At 36.6% G+C, this 16,623-nt stretch overlaps 2 protein-coding genes and 1 pseudogene across 2 annotated transcripts; 2 read left to right on the forward strand and 1 right to left on the reverse strand.

The window, feature by feature from the left end:
- The first annotated feature begins 1,778 nt into the window (after positions 1–1,778).
- On the forward strand, positions 1,779–3,420 carry LOC120256946 (GDSL esterase/lipase At4g01130-like). Its single transcript, XM_039264606.1, has 5 exons — positions 1,779–2,053; positions 2,163–2,372; positions 2,481–2,641; positions 2,715–2,988; positions 3,069–3,420. The coding sequence occupies exons 1-5, from the start codon at positions 1,849–1,851 to the stop codon at positions 3,308–3,310; spliced, it is 1,092 nt and encodes a 363-aa protein (XP_039120540.1). The 5' UTR covers positions 1,779–1,848; the 3' UTR covers positions 3,311–3,420.
- A 3,242-nt stretch (positions 3,421–6,662) lies between these two features.
- LOC120256947 lies at positions 6,663–7,953 on the reverse strand. The gene is made up of 4 exons (XM_039264607.1): positions 7,602–7,953; positions 7,302–7,489; positions 6,996–7,101; positions 6,663–6,841 (listed from the first exon to the last, which is right to left on the reverse strand). The coding sequence occupies exons 1-4, from the start codon at positions 7,951–7,953 to the stop codon at positions 6,663–6,665; spliced, it is 825 nt and encodes a 274-aa protein (XP_039120541.1).
- A 3,732-nt stretch (positions 7,954–11,685) lies between these two features.
- LOC120256948 lies at positions 11,686–14,206 on the forward strand (annotated as a pseudogene).
- Positions 14,207–16,623: the final 2,417 nt, after the last annotated feature.

Raw genomic sequence — 16,623 nt, forward strand, 5'->3', positions numbered from 1 at the left:
GCACCTTAGCAATAATCCCCTCCCAGTCCTGCTTACGAGGTCTATGGCCCGAAATTGGGAGACCCAAGTAAGTGACAGGAAGAAGCCCAGAAGCACAGCTCAAGGTAGCCGACGCCGAAACATCAAGGAGGTATCCCACTCTAGTCGAATATAAACAAGTCTTGGCATAGTTTGCTTGTAGACCCGTCATCCCTTCAAAAAGGTATAAACAAGTCTTACTAACCATAATCATACTTATGTTTTGTGTACATATATAGATATTTTAAAATTAAATTAACTATTATTATTAATTGTTATTATTATTTTATACATAATAAATATATTACTTTATTATTATTTAATATATATAATTTTATTTTATTGATGATTTTTTTAAAAGAATCATTTATGTTTTAAAAAAATTGTATTTAACTGTAAAATTAAAAGGTGATCACTTGTTCTTTTAACGTGCTCTAATTAAACTCTTGATATGGTGATGGAAATTTTGGGAAACATAACCCACAAGTTTTCATGTAATGCCAAGTGAGGCCGCACGGGTCCCTGAGATGCTATAGTTGCCATTGCAGCACACCGACCGTCTAGCTCACCCCAGATCAAATTCTTGATTTGATTATGCAAACTGGGTTAAACTTAACCTAAAGTCCAATTTGTCGGGTAAATTTTTTTAGCAAGTCATTAAAATTTGGCTCATTTTCACTTTGATCAACTTCAATTTGTATCAATTTGGTCATTCAACTTTAATTTGATTTCAACTAGGTAATAAATCGAGGATTCAAATCCCCTAATTGATTACATGACTGTCTAAAAATCTAAGTCAGTCCTTTCATTGACACATTATTAAGTCTATTAGAGGTGTCCACGCCATCGAAAAGGAGCCTACATCATTCATTTGGAGTTTGAAATCTCGATTGACTACCAAAGTGAAATAAAATTAAAATTGAGTGACCAAATTGATATAAATTGAAGTTCAGTGATCAAAGTGAGAATGAGCCAAAGTTTACTGACTTACTAAAAAATTTATGACCTTTGAAAGCATCTCTTAGAACTTATGTTACAGAAAACTGGAGAGATTCTAATGTCTTGTCATTTTTTTGTAATATTTGGCTTAAAGAAAATGATTGTATTTTTAATTAAAAAAACTATACCTTATCAATGATTATCATGAAAATTAATCACATATTTGTATTGTGGTTCTCCGCAGTTCCTGAAAAAAAAAGGGTGAAGTTCGAAGATTCCATACACAGCTATCCGTTGCAGCTTAGAGTCCCACTTAGAATCAACCGGTGTGAGTGATCCCTACAAGGAGATTCTACCCAGGAAACCGGCTAGTTGTTTTCTATTTCAAGATCAGTTCTTCCAGGGTTGCTTTTCTCTTCAAAATTTTGCTTTCTTGGTTTTGTTGGCCATCTATCATTAGTGGATCTTTTTCTATTTGTATTTTGATGTATTTTTCTTGTCTTTTCTGTTCTCTTGCTTTAGTTTTCCTTGTTCTTATCTGTTTGTATCTTTTTGGTTCATTAATGAATATATCCATTTTTTTAATGTCCAATCTGAACTTAGGTGTCTACTGTACATGAATGTGATGGCTAGAGCCATTTTTAAAAATAGAATTACCATAGGATTATTTAGGTAATTTTAAAAAAAATCTAGGCCGTGTTAGGAAAAAAACCCTAAATTTTTCTAAAATATGAAATATCTAGCTAAACTTCCTAAAAAGTTATGGGCCCCAAATAAAAAGTTTTTGTCCATATCATCCCTCTCCACGCATGTGATTTCATTTCATCATCTCATTGCAAACCTTGGCACTACTTTGCAATACACCATAATTTCTCCATCTTCTTGGCCTCAATGTTTCTCCTTGTTCTCCTATTGATCACACCTTCTACCAATGCAAAATGTTCGTTTCCGGCAATCTTCAACTTTGGGGACTCAAACTCAGATACCGGAGGTTTCTGGGCTGCCTTCCCGGCTGAAAGGTACCCGTTTGGTATGACATACTTCAAGAAACCATCTGGTCGTGCTTCCGACGGCCGCCTTGTCATCGATTTCTTAGGTAACTAACAATGCTGTAAATCTTGCAAATTATTTATATAATGCAAAAAATTCACAAATTTAGTTATACTATATGACATGTTGTATATATATGTATGTGTGTTATTCAGCTCAAGGTCTTGGAATGCCATTTATAAGCCCTTATCTGCAATCCATTGGGACCAACTTCAGACATGGAGCTAACTTTGCAACACTTGCTTCCACTGTGTTACTCCCAAACACCTCTCTTTTTGTTAGTGGAATCAGTCCTTTCTCTTTAGCTATTCAACTTAACCAGATGAAGGAGTTCCGGACTAGAGTCCTTGAAATCAATCCTCAAGGTATAATAATAATAATAATAATAATAATAATAATAATAATAATAACAACAACAACTACTTATTGATCGACTAGCATAGGGATGAATTCATATCCAATTAATTTCACAGGTAATAATCATCGTCTTCCACCAAAGGACATCTTCAGTAAATCACTCTACATCTTTGACATTGGCCAGAATGACTTCACTGGCAACTTGGCAGCCCTTGGCATCCTAGGTGTCAAACAATACCTCCCTCAAGTTGCCTCACAGATTGCATATACAATTAAGGTAACACAAGCCAAGCCTTTAAATGTTGTTATACTGGCGCACGGCTCTGATATCATATTAGATGTAAATCCAGGACATATACAGTGAGCTTGGAGGAAGAACTTTCATGGTGTTCAACCTTGCACCAATAGGATGCTTCCCTGCTTTCCTCACAGAGTTACCTCACAACACCTCAGACTTGGACATGTATGGCTGCATGATGTCCTACAACAATGCAGTGCTGGACTACAACCTTATGCTGAAGGACACACTCTCCCAAATAAGAGATCAACTCCCTGATGCTACCCTTGTTTATGTTGACACTCACTCTGTTAAGCTTAAGCTCTTTCAACACCCCAAAGATCACGGTTTGCTTAATTTTACTTTTTGTTCTATTGTGAATGTTTATATCTAAGTCACTTAGTAAACCTTTTGGGTTCAATTTCAGGGTTACTTTATGGGACTAAAGCTTGTTGTGGTTATGGAGGTGAGAGTATAATTTCAATAGAAAAAGTATATTGTGGGAATAGCAAGATAATTGATGGGAAACATGTTACTGCAAATGCTTGTAAAGACCCAGACAAGTATGTGAGCTGGGATGGGATTCATGCAACTGAAGCAGCTAACAAACTTGTGGCATGGGCTGTGTTAAATGGATCCATTTCAGACCCTGTCTTTCCTTTGTTCTAAGTTCTGCGGCCAGAAACCAATTAAGTATTAATGAAATCAGTGTAAACGCAGAAGCTGTATCTATCAAGTTATTTTCATATTACTTGAATAATAAAAGGTTTGATTATGCACATGTGTCCTTTGTGATGTTTATGATTGTGTTATTTTTCTGGAGAAATATTATGGCATATCTCGAGTTAGTTTATCTTGATATTGTTTTTTTGTTAAAAAATTGATGAAAATATTTCTCTAATCAATTGGAACTATATATGATTTTTTAAAAATTAAGACTTATTCTTAAAAAAAATTAAAACTTAATTGGTGACGGAGAAGCTGGAGAATTCGGTCAATGCAGTGAAGCAAAGCTTGAAATTTTTGGGATCTTGAGCGTGCTGGTAATACGAGAGATTCTGATGAGCCAACGTCCAACCTAAGCTTCAGGTAATCACCTCGTCTATTATGGTACTGTGCCAACTTGGGGGAAGACTCAGCTGTATCTACTTCTAGGATGGTACTGTTTTTTTTTGTTTTTGAGTAGTTTTTATTTGTTCTGTTTGAGTGTCTCAATTGTTAGTGGACTCAATATTAGTTTTCTCTCCTCCTGTATTTTATATAACTTACATGTAGTTCATATGCATCCATTTTCTTTGGAAAAGAAAATTCACAACTTAACTAAACCAATCAGATGTGGTTACTGACTGAGTAGACCTATATTACTTTTTAGGGTAAACTACATGTTTAGTCATTAAACTATTTGCGTTTTCCTAATCTGGTCACTAAACTAAAAAAAATTTCAATTGGGTCACTAACGTTACCATTTTCTTCAAATCAAGTCACTCACCTCAATGTCGTTACCCTGATGTTGAGCTGGCATGCCATCTCACTAGACACGTGTCAAATTTTTTCCTTGGGTTGTTGATGTGGAATTCCACTTCAGTAATGAACTTCAAGTGATGCTTTAACTGTCCACATAGGCATCATACTTCTCCTTTGTTTTCCATGCATGGCTTTACTGAACCAGAGAGCTTGAGGCCAAATATCCTTTATTACTTCCTCCATCTCTTCTCTCGAAACCCTAAGAAGATGTCGCCAAACCGGGTGATCATGCCTTCTCATGAGCGATGGCCAAAGCGGTGGCACTACGGATAAGTAGAGAACATGATCTCCGGTCGATAAAATGAGAACGATGGAGATCTCATCATATTCATCATGATCTCCTTCACTTCTCTGAAACGCAGTCCACTTCACCACCACCTTGTTGGTGATTAGAATGCACAGTCAACCTCGCCACCCGCCTCGTCATCACCAAGCTATGGCTCTGTAGCTAAAGGTACAAGATTTGGACCCTTTCCACTCACGATAGCCACTGCAAGCACCATCGCTCTTCCTCTTCTTCGATGTTGCCACCACCACTGCCTTGAGAGCCATCTCCCTTGCCCTCGTTCTCACCTCTCCAACCTCCGGCGAGATCTCCATCTTCCCGTACCTTCTCATCTTGTTTTAATTCTCATTTTCTCACGAGATGTGATCAGATCTCAGATATAGCGTTTGTAGAAAAACACACACACACACATCCAAACTATCACACATCTATATAATATGTACTCATTTATTTATCCAATAATTAATATCATATTCATACATGAGCACAAGCATGTGTCAAAGATGGCACAAGAACATAATAACCCTTAAAAACAATTTATTCTTATTATTTTCATATTCATATGTGCATGCATGCATGCAAGCCTTCAATAAGGGCAACATCCCCTAACATTCCCTAGAGGTTTATGATTATAGATGATGAAGATGCCACCATTGTTACAATTGGCATGAGCACACCCAATTCTATTTGAGTCCCTCCAAACTATTTGAGTGTAATGTTTGCACACCCTCCCAGTAGGTGGGCAAGTATTGTTGGGTAGTCATAGTATTGTTTTCTCTAACACCCATGAATTCACAACATCTCTTGTTGTTTACCAGTCCAAGAAACACATAAGATGTTGTCACCATAAGATGTTCTCTGGCTGATTTATCTCTTATCTATAGTGTCATTGCTTTGTCACTTGTCTCATTTGAAGACATGATCTCCAGTGGACGACATCTTCTTAGGGTTTTCGTAGAAGAAAAGCGAAGGAAATGATGAAGGAAATTTGACTTCAAGACTCTTTGGTTCAGTGAAACTATGGAAAGCAAAGGGGAAAGTATGATGCTGATGTGGCCAGTTAACAACCAAAGAAAAAGTCCAACAAGTGTTAGGTAAGGTGGCGCCACTTTCGAAAGATCAAGGTAGCTAGCTATAGGCGAGTGACTTGATTGTAAGGAAATGCTGACGTTCGTGACCCATTTGAAATTTTTTTTAGTTTAGTGACCAGATTAGGAAAACACGAATAGTTTAGTGACTAAACATGTAGTTTACCCTACTTTTTAATGGATTTCGTCAATTCAACTGCGTCTTCTCTTTTATTTTATCCAGCTCGATTAGTGTGGCTTTAGGTGTGCATTACTCTAGTGATATTTTTTTTATAAGGTGGATAAACCACATGCATTAAAACAAAGTCACAAAAAGTACAAAACCCTTCCACTAGCTGTGGAAACAAAAGAGAGATAACAGAAAAGGAGGAACAACGGATATCCTCCTGGCCCAAAAAAAAAAAACACAAAAGCTACTCCTCACCGCCGCCCTGATTAACCTCTAGGGTGGGAGCAACCTCCACCCCCTCCGAACGAGGTCCTGCGAACTCTAAGCTACGCCTGATGGAAGCGGTAGGATTACCAAGTTTCGCCCTCAAACCTTCAGGGGCTGCAGAAAACCAAGATAAGAGCAAATGAGCAGCCTTCATCATGACAGTAATAGGGCTATCACATTTATCAGCAAAAATGTAATCATTCTGCGTAAGCAAAATCGACCACACAAAAGCTTTAACAATCCCATCCCCATACACTCAGAAAGTCAGGGCAAGGTGCACCTCCAAACGCCCCATAAAAGATCCATAGACGAAGGAAGCTCAGGTAACTGAAGGAATCTACTGAGTTTCAACCAAACCTCCCGAGAGAACTAACACTGTAAGAAAAGATGATCCACGAATTCGACATCGGAATGGCAAAACACACATGTATCAGTCGGAAGCCTATTACATCGACGCTTGGCAAGATTTTCTAGCGAGAGAATCTTGTTCTACCATGCTAGCCAATTGAAGACATTGACCTTTCTAGGGTAAGGACCTTTCCAGAATGTATTAGCCAGGGGACACCGCAGTCCTCCCTCATTCAAGAGATAGTAGAATGACTTAACCGAGAAGGACCCGTTGGCCATCAGGCCCCAAACATTTACATCCCTATCACTCCGCGAGGCCGCGTTCAGGTTAGTGAGTAGCTACGCAACACCCGGGTCGTTCGCAAACGGCGGCCTCTCAAGTAACAAAGCCAGCTCCCGAACCGTCCCGTGAGGCATAGAAGATGCCGAGAAGGCTTCGGACCAGATAAACATCAGTGCAAGACCATTGAGCCATCTGTCCTTCCAGAAAAGAGACTCAGCTCCAAATTTGATCTGAACTGAAACACATCCTCTAAACGTAGGAAGACAATGGGAGACACCTGACCAAAAGAAAGAAACTCTCTCATTCGGGACCCTAAACAAATCCCAAGCAGGAACATTATAGTTGAACCGTAGGACCTTCACTCCCCCCCAGGGCGAATCAGTTAGCACCTTCTATCTCCATTTCCCCAACAAGGCCAGATTGAAGGACGATAACTCTAATATACCCCACCCTCCTTGCTCCTTTGCACGACAGATGTTCTTCCAAGCCACAAGTCTACAACCAGGATGATCAATGTCAGGACCAGACCACAGAAAATCTCTTCTAATCATGTCGATTGCTTTTATTACCCACTTTGGTAACCGAAATAAAGACATCCAATACGTCGGTATTGCCGATAACACCGAGTTGACAAGGGTGAGTCGACCTCCAATAAAAAGGTAAGAAGATTTCTAGGAAGCCAAACACCCTCTGACTTTGGCAATCAAACTCTCCCAATCCTGTTTACGAGGCCTCCTGCCCGAAATAGGAATACCTAGATAAGTAACTGGAAGAAGGCCCACATCACAGTTGATCGTCTTAGCCTCACTAACATGAGGGAGTTGATGCAAATTAGTGGTATAAAGGCACGTTTTGGAGAAATTAGTTTCCAGATCAGAGAGCCCTTCAAAGACCAGAAGGATCAATTTGATCACCCTGAGATCCTCAGCCCCCCTCCCCCCACCATCATTACCAAGAGGTCATCTGCATAGTGCAAATTACAAATACGTCCATACGCTCTCCCGTAGGCACACCGATCAAGATTTGAGAGTTCAGTGCATTGTCAAACATGGTACACAACACATCCGCGACTAGCACGAACAACAGCGACGATAGAGGATCACCCTGTCTCAAACCTCTTTGATACCTCACATAACCACTAGGGGACCCATTGATTAAAATAGAGGCTTTCGAAGTATTCAGGATCGAGGATATCCATCCTAGCCATTTGGGTCCAAAACCCCTGACTTTCAGGAGCTCCAACAAGAAGTCCCAATCAACTGAATCAAATGCTTTGGCGAAATCCACCTTGAGTATATGACCATTCATTCTTCTTTTATGAATGCTGAAAATAGCCTCCTCCGCCATAGCAATATTATCCAGAATACATCTTCCTTTAAAAAACGCAGGTTGCGCATGATCCATTGATGAGTATAATTTGCACTCAATATATAGACTTTTTTTTTAACTCATAATAAATTAAATTTGAATTATTTTAAACCAATTTTACTCCTAATCTTATTATTATTGCATTGTAGGAAAAAAAGAGAATGATTTGAAGGAAGAACATGTAAAAAACACAAAATTGGAGGAAGAAGAGCAAAGTTTCAACAAAGAGGGAACAAGCAAAACAGAAAATTTAGCGCCTAGGCGCTACAACCAAGAGGTGTAAAACAGAAAGTATAGCGCCTAGGCACTATAGTCTTTAGCGCCTAGGCGCTACCCAGATTTTTATGTTATAAAAGGAGCTAGGGTTGAGACGAAAAAGGAGGAATTTCGGAGAGATCAAAAGACCGGAAGCGAAGATTCACCGCGGATTCATTGCTAGGCTTTAGTTTTTAGTTTTTCTTTGTTTATTTGATTATGAACCTTATTCATATGTTGAGCTTTGCAATTATTATGTTCTAAATACTTTTTCTAGGGCTACAATATAGCCAGACTATGAAAACCTAGATTCATCTTTGTTTAATTTAATTGATGCTTGTTTCAAGACTATGTTGGATATTTTAATCTATGCTTAATGCTTGTGATTGCTTGATCACTAATTGCATGATTAGTAATTTGATTTGAGACCGAGAGGTGATAATTGAATTAGGTCCTGGTTGAAATATCATGCAATCATCATAAGATAGAGATATTTATGAAGTTGTATGCATCATTATAAATTTCTAAAGCTTAATGGGTTCCATAGATTCACAGTTATCTCAGAGATGATGTTAACTTATCTAGTGGAATATGTTATTGATGCTTGAGAAAGATCAATATGTAATTTAGGGAAATTTGATGACAACATAAGAAACAAACATTGATTGATTGAACTAGATGATCTAGGTGGAATTAGTCTAGGTTAACGCGGAAACCCTAGAATCTCTTGACATTGATTTATCTAACTCTCTCTCTCTAGTCCTTGAATTAGATTTTCTAAACTAAATCTTTTCAACCTCATTAGTAAAGTAGAATTAGGGTTACTGATTTTGGTAATTAATTAACTCAATCCTCGTGGGACGATACTCTCTTATCATTATATTACTTGTTTGCGATAGCGTACACTTGTGCTATATAAATCACAATCAACATCCACCAAGGAGTCCATCACGGTACTAAGTCTCGAGGCCAGAATCTTGCTGATGATTTTCAACGTAAAGTTAATTAAGCTAATGGGTCTATACTCCCCCGGTGAAGACGGGCTCATGACTTTAGGAATGAGCACAATGCAGGCCCAATTGATTCATTCCAAGTTCACCTTGCCAGCAAAAAAATCATCACAAAGTTGCATGACCTCCCCTTTAACAATCTCCCAGAAGGTTTTAAAGAAGAACATGAGAAACCCATCCGGTCCAGGAGCTTTGTCACTACCTAGATCAAAAATGGCTCTTTTCACTTCCTCCAGTGTAAAAGGCCTCTTGAGAAAGGATAAGTCCACAGAAGCTTTGTTCTTCAGCAAATTATCAAGATCCACCTTGAAGCGGAAAGGTCTACGAAGACCAAAAAGGCCCTAAACCTCTATTCAAAAACTTTGCCAATCTCCTTAGTGTCCGTGATGGAGGCAGCACCAACAGTGATGGAAGGAATAAAATTGATATTTTTCCTCCCGTTTGCACTGAATGAAAGTACTTCGTGTTTTCATCCCCCTCTTTCAACCATTGCAATCGGGCCCTCTGCTTCCAGTAAACTTCCTCTTGCCTCCGGATTTCCGCCAAACTCTCCGTCAATCCACGTTCCCGACTAATTTCGTCAGAGTTAAGGCACCTAGATTCTTTGACAACATCGATCAGCTCTAAATCATGTAACAACGACAGCTTCAGACGTTTAATGGAGCCGAAACTCTCCTTAGACCATCTACGGAGCTGATTCCTAAGCCAAGCCAATTTCTTAGCCAGGACAAAGGCGCCACAGCCAATGGGATTGGATCCCACCCACCACCTAGACACCAACTCGGAGAAACCATCCACCGTGTTCCAAACATTCTCAAAGCGGAATAATCTAGTGATGCTTTCCTAATCTCTGCTTGTTTTTTTGTTTTTTATTTCATTTCTGTTTTCAGTCTTTTTTTTTTATTTTTTATAATTAATTTTCGATTCTGTTTGGTTTTGTGTTTAATAAATCTATGATTTATTTATTTTTATAAAAGAAATAATCAATTGGTTCGATTTATATGTTAACTAAAACCCAAGAGAGATGGAAGAGTAAGCAATGGGTGCAGAGCACCCATCAAATCCATAAGACCCAGTAGATGATGCAAAGGAGATAAGGAGCTTCCTTGTTTAACTAGTCCAGCCATAGCTACGTCATCATGACTTAATTGTTCACAGCATATATATCACATCAACCTATTGGATATTTAATAAAAATTTTGATTGTTTTTTTCTTTGGGTTTATGTTTGTACACCCCACCTTCTCATTTGTATTTGACAGATGGCTTATCTTTATTTGTTATTTTTTAAAATAAAAATAAATATATTTTTACTTTAATACAAAAAATGAATAAACAATTGATATATATATATATATATTGATTAGAGTACATAAATCATAGTTTTATTAAAAATAAAAAATAACTACACAGCAGCTTAATAAATATATTGCAATTATTGAATTTAAAATACATGAATATCATACAAGACTCACTGATAAAAATAGTCACCACAATGACATTGAGACAGTGGCCCATTTGTTCTTTTAACTATAGTGTTGCCTCATCCACTTGGCATCTCTTCATGCATATTATTGGTTTCAACAAGGCTTCGACCTCTAGATCTGATATCTTGGATGGTTGGGTTAAGGATTTGGTCCCCGATATAGTTTTTCTTGCTCTCTTTTAGCAATAGCTATCATTTGACAAATTTGGCTAAAAAAAAATACTTGAATTTTTAATTGCATTTCCTTATTTTAATCTTCCTTATTCTTGAAAATTTATTATATGTTTTTTTATTGGGTCGATGCAACTCCAATCACCAAGAGACAGAAGTTGGAGGAGACATCATCAGCCATTAGGCATTACATTCAGTTCTCATGGTCCTTCCCACGCAACAAGTGCAACTTCCATGATGGTCATGAAGATGTGAAGAGAAACTCAAACAATAGTAAAAATAACTATGAGTAGCAGAGGTAGGAAAGAATTTCATTCTCATTATTCATGGCCCATTTGGAACCCATTTTGGTGTTGGGCCCTGTGGACATGTGCATGTTAGTCACATGCTGACTTATGTTATATAAATCATCTCCCATTGTGTTGGGCATGAGGACTGTAGGTCAGGGTTTTCTTATTATTATTTTTAGACGAGCTTGAGAGTTGTTCAAGCCATCAGAGATATTTTTCATAGTAGATTCCAATTCCTGACCCCATGGAGACGTAGGCAAGAGTGCCAAACTCCACGTAATTACTGTGTCGTGGTTTGCGTGTGTTTTTTTCCTTCTTTCTCTATTATTACCCTATCTTTGCATGTGTTTTGGAAACTAACCTTAACAGGTTATTGGAACATCTACGGGTGTGTTAGTGCTTCCGAAAGGGGTCTTAAGTGAAGCCTTAAGTCTCCCCAACAGGCTAGTCCTCTTGTTCACATCATGCACGTCCGCTATTTGGTTTCCTACCCCTGGGGGATGGTCGAGACGTCGTTCGGTTGTTGTGCCTCAGCTGAGTGTGCTCCCCTTGTGTGTTTCACCACTGTCTGTGGTCTTGTTCTGTGCCTAATGTTTGTTTTCTTGTCTGTGATCTTGGGTTGCTTGGTTTCAGTACTACGTCTTGTGGTTGTTTGTTTTTTTTTCTGTCTATTCTCTCCCCTCTTTGTATGTTCTTCGTATTTAATGCATTCGGAGTTTATCCAATTTTCATTTTTTAATTTAGTTCTTCTCTAGTTGTTGTTGTAGAATGCCCTCTTTATTTGTGTTCATGGAATTGTAATAATTTATCTTAAGCTTGATTTTATTTCTTTGAAAAGAGTGTATTTTGAAGCTTGATCCAAACATCAGTTCATGATTTCTAAGGAGGAATAACTAATTGTTGATTTGAGGTGAATACTTGAGACACAATACGTGCTTGTATTCATCTCTTAGGGAGATTTGTTGACAATGTTGTGGTGTTCACCCTTCATTTATGGAACATATCTGGCCAGTAGCCTTTGTTCTATTTCTTTATCTATCCTCTCAATCTTTAACCACAATGACTATATGTTTGATCCCATAAGATTCATTGTATGATGTTTCTTCCTTTGTCGCTTGTGCAGGTTCAGATTGGAAATTCACCCATTTACAAGATTGAAAGGAAGCTAGGGAAATGCGGTTTTGGACAAGTATATGTTGGTCAGCGGATTTCTCCTACTAATGTAAATGATAGGATGACTCAGCCCCGAGTCTTTGTGGAGGTTTGTTTGTTGTCTTACTTTTTATTTTTGGCTCATAATTCTTTTTCCTTTTGTTGATAAATCTCACAATGATTGATTGTAAGGTGGCCTTAAAATTTGAGCATCAAGCGACAAAAGGTCGCAATTATGGCCCTCCCTATGAATGGCAAGTTTACAAGTGAGTAATTTCATTGTCATTTGTGTCGTCATCTCCATGTTCTACATTTGTCGTTTGTGATAATGTTGTCTTTTTATTGGCTATCCAAATTTAGTACTCTTGGTGGTATTCATGGGGTGCCACGTGTGCATTACAAGGGTCGATAGGGGACTTTTTATGTTATGGTAATCTAACATTTTTGCAAGTATCATTTTGTTTATGCTTCAAGATGATGTTTCTTGTTCTAAGAATTATACTTGATCAACGGTAATTATTCAGAGTTATGGATATCTTGGGGCCAAGCTTATGGGATGTTTGGAATAATAATTCTCATACGTGAGTGTTGCTTCTAACTCGAATGTTATTTTTTTGTTTGATTCTTACTAAGCTTTTTGCTGAGATATTAATCTACCTCTCTGTCTTGTGCAGAATGTCGATTGAAGTGGTTGCCAGTATTACTATTGAAGCAATATCCATTTTAGAGAAGATGCATTCTAAAGGGTACTTTTTTTTTGTTTGTGTTTTTGATGAATTACTAATTATGTATATATGCATATTAATTGTAATTTCGGTTAATGAAATTATTCTACTTGATTGATTTATTTTCTCATTATGTTGTTGCTGTCATATGTTAATTTATTTCCCTAACTCTTATATATCCTAGTTATGTTCATGGAGATGTAAAAGCTCGAGAACTTCACGCTTGGCCCTCCTGCACGCCTGAAGAGAAAAAACTCTTCCTTGTTGATCTTGGTTTAGGTAATTAATAATTTCTAGATTTTTATGGAGCAATAATGGCCACCAGTATCGTCGCTCACTTAATATGTAAATTGTCTGGTATGTCATTTCCTCCTTTTTAATATTTGTTTCTCGTATGAATATCAGCCACTAGGTGGAAAGACACATCTACCGGCCAACATGTTGAATATGATCAGTGGCCTGATGTTTTCAGGTGCGCTCCTGCGATTCTTTTTTCTTATTTTACTAGAAAAAGGATTTAATTGCACATTTTGGACTAATCCTCCTTAGAGATTCTTGTGCTATGCTTACCTATTATTACTTGAATTTTTTCAGGGAACGAGTACATTATGCTAGCGTCCCATACACATTTAGGAAGAACAGGAAGCGTGGAGGGATGATTTAGAATCGCTTGCGTACACACTCGTCTTTCTACTTCGGGTCACGTCTACCCGGCAAGGATACCGGTATGGTCATTTCACCTTCGAGTACATGGCCTATTGAACTTCTTTTTCCTTTTGGGCTCATGTTCTTTCTTATTTGTATGTAGGGAGAAAATATAGGATTTCTTGTCCGCAAAAGAAAATGGCCACTTCCTGGATTCCCTATGTTGTTTCCGTCCACAACCTTTCAAACAATTTGTCGAGTATGTGGTCAACTTAAAAGTTTGATGAGGAACCCTAATTATGCCAAATGCATCTCTTTTTTGATGGCATAGTAGGTTCGAACCTAGACATAAGGCCAATCAACACTGATGGTGCTCAAAAGGTATAATTATGGATGGTCATTTGCATTATGTTCAAGGTGTCGCTTGGGATCCTTTAGACCAATATGTTGCTTCTCTTAGTTCAGATAGAACATGTCGAGTATATGTTAATAAACCTCAAGCTAAAAGCTGAAGGGTTATGAGAAATTGAATTATGTTTTTTTCAGCATGTTATCACAAAGTCCGAACTACAAAGACAGGGAAGACTCTAAGGTTTGCAAATTAGTTGTCAATTGTTTTTTTCTCATGTATTAGTTGGTTACATGCTGTGACAATAATAAAATGAATGTGGTGTTTTAGATTATTACATTTGATACTTGAACTATTACATTTTGGACTATTACATTTTGTATTTATTCGTTGTATTAAATGTTTTAACTATTATATTTTGTATTGCATTGTTATTCTAGATATTATCGATTGGAATGTTTATTTTGAAAAAAAATAATCAAAATTTATTGTTCAAGATTGTAAATTAGGCTTTAAAACAGGTTTGTGATATTAGTTAAAAAATTATTATAAATAATCATGATTATAAATAATTAATTTGTGATATGATTTACGACAATAAAATTGTGTCATGGAATATCTCATCAAGATGCAACACAATTTTATGAAACAATTTGCAATAATCGAAATGTGTCTTAAATTTTTGTTGCAAAACATCGCACATTCATTTGCAACATAATTTTACGACAAATAGTTTTGCAACAAACAAAATGGGTAACAAAATTTGTTGCAAAAAGACTTAATATTTGCAACACAATTTGCGACGCGTAAAATTTTGCGACAATCAAAATAAGTCGCAAAGAATGTTGCAAAAAGTCTCAAATAATTGCAACATTTATTGCGACACAGAAATTATGTCGCAATAAATTGTCGCGATATCGTCGTAAAATTGAATGACAAAATATTATTTCGGAAGATTCATAAATCGCGATTAAATTTGCTAGACGATTTTATTTTTGTGTCGCAAAAATTTGCGACTACGATCTTCAAAAAGTGTCGCAAATATTTACTGACAGTCGAACGCGACACGTTTTATTGTGTCGCAGATTATCATAGAATGCGATCTGCGACACATTTTTGATCTTTTGTGTCGCAAAAATGTGTCGCAAATTGCTTTTTTTTTGTTGTAGTGAACTCTTGATGTACGATTTTGCCTTTTATTGACTCTTTGGAGTCCGTTTAGAAATCCAATTGCTGCTAATGGGTATATAGGATGACTCTCTGCAGTTGTCATTTATTTCAGCTTTCTTGGAGACTAGTGCATTTGCATCTTTTATTTAATGGTTTAATTTTTTAGAAAAGAAATAATAACGATAATGAAAAGAATACGGTTGGCAAAATGCTATTGGCAGGTTTAGTGAACTAAAAGCACAATCCTCCAATATAAAGAGTTCCAAGGCTTAAGGTGGAAGGTATGAATGTATGATCACTAAAAGACAAGTAAAACATATATTGAGCCCCAGATGTGTAAGGGGGTGACTTGAAAAAGACTAGAATGCTTACAAATTGAGTCAGTGCTAATCACGTGCCTGGTCAAAGATCAAGGGAGAAGATTTGGAAAAAATGTTTTGTTGAGGACCGCAAACTTTGACAAATAGTACAGGAGATGCTTGATACAATCTTATTGATTATTTGTATTTTAATATATGAAATCAATCATGCTTGATTGATTGGTTGCATTGTCTTCTATAATTATACATAATCTGATCATTAGTTTTACGCTTTAAGGAGCATGTTAATGAACAATAAATTGATTAGTCAAGTGTGAAAATATTACAAAATTAATACATTTAATAACTTTTTAACTTTAGTCAAAGGAAATTATAGAATGTCTGAAAACATCATTATTTATTTATTTATATTTATATAAACTTTCAAGAATGAATAAAAATATTCAATTTGGAATTTTATGTTAGAGCTCTGATCGAGGTCCTTCACTTGGCATCCTATGAGAGCACTAACTTTTGGGGACACTCTTTAACTTCTTCTTCAAATTGAGTACAAGCAATTACAAGCTTTGGAGATAATCATTCTTGTTTGCCTAAGTGGAGTATTTGTTGAACAAGCAAAGCAAGAGATATTGGATTCTATCCACTTAACTTGGATGCATGCATGTGATACAAACATCAAAGATATGTACATGTGTAATAATACCAAAAGAGCATGCCTCCTTGGACAACTTTCGTTCCTTCTTCTTCTTCTTTGTCTCTTTAATAAATTGAGTAAATATTTGAGTTTAAAAATAATTCTTGTATACATGTTTTATATATTTATTTATTTAGATATTCAATTTATTTTAATAATCTAGAACGAGTGTTCTGCTCAATGCTAGTGAATAAGGGGAAAAGAAATAATAATAAGTTAAACAATAGTTTTGATGAATTATTGTAAATGAAAAATAATATTTTTTTATCTTTATATGTTTTTTTTAGTTATTAATACAAGGTTTATCCAATTTTTTTTTAAAAATTATCTTTGTAAAAAATAGTTTAACCTTATAAAAATGATTATAAAGAATAAGGTCTTAG

The sequence above is a fragment of the Dioscorea cayenensis genome, unplaced genomic scaffold (genome assembly GCF_009730915.1).
Source record: "Dioscorea cayenensis subsp. rotundata cultivar TDr96_F1 unplaced genomic scaffold, TDr96_F1_v2_PseudoChromosome.rev07_lg8_w22 25.fasta BLBR01001751.1, whole genome shotgun sequence".
Taxonomy (NCBI): domain Eukaryota; kingdom Viridiplantae; phylum Streptophyta; class Magnoliopsida; order Dioscoreales; family Dioscoreaceae; genus Dioscorea; species Dioscorea cayenensis.

What these genes read in the sequence shown, in the direction of transcription:
- LOC120256947 (XM_039264607.1), bottom strand. Translation starts at nt 7,953, where the DNA reads ATGGCGGAGGAGGCTATTTTCAGCATTCATAAAAGAAGAATGAATGGT. An exon ending in GGGAGAGTTTGATTGCCAAA is followed by an intron (nt 7,102 to 7,301) that starts GTCAGAGGGTGT and finishes TCCTGGTTGTAG; the next exon opens with ACTTGTGGCTTGGAAGAACA. An exon ending in TGGGGAAATGGAGATAGAAG is followed by an intron (nt 6,842 to 6,995) that starts GTGCTAACTGAT and finishes GATGTGTTTCAG; the next exon opens with TTCAGATCAAATTTGGAGCT.
- LOC120256946 (XM_039264606.1), top strand. Translation starts at nt 1,849, where the DNA reads ATGTTTCTCCTTGTTCTCCTATTGATCACACCTTCTACCAATGCAAAA. An exon ending in CCTTGTCATCGATTTCTTAG is followed by an intron (nt 2,054 to 2,162) that starts GTAACTAACAAT and finishes TGTGTTATTCAG; the next exon opens with CTCAAGGTCTTGGAATGCCA. An exon ending in CCTTGAAATCAATCCTCAAG is followed by an intron (nt 2,373 to 2,480) that starts GTATAATAATAA and finishes TTAATTTCACAG; the next exon opens with GTAATAATCATCGTCTTCCA.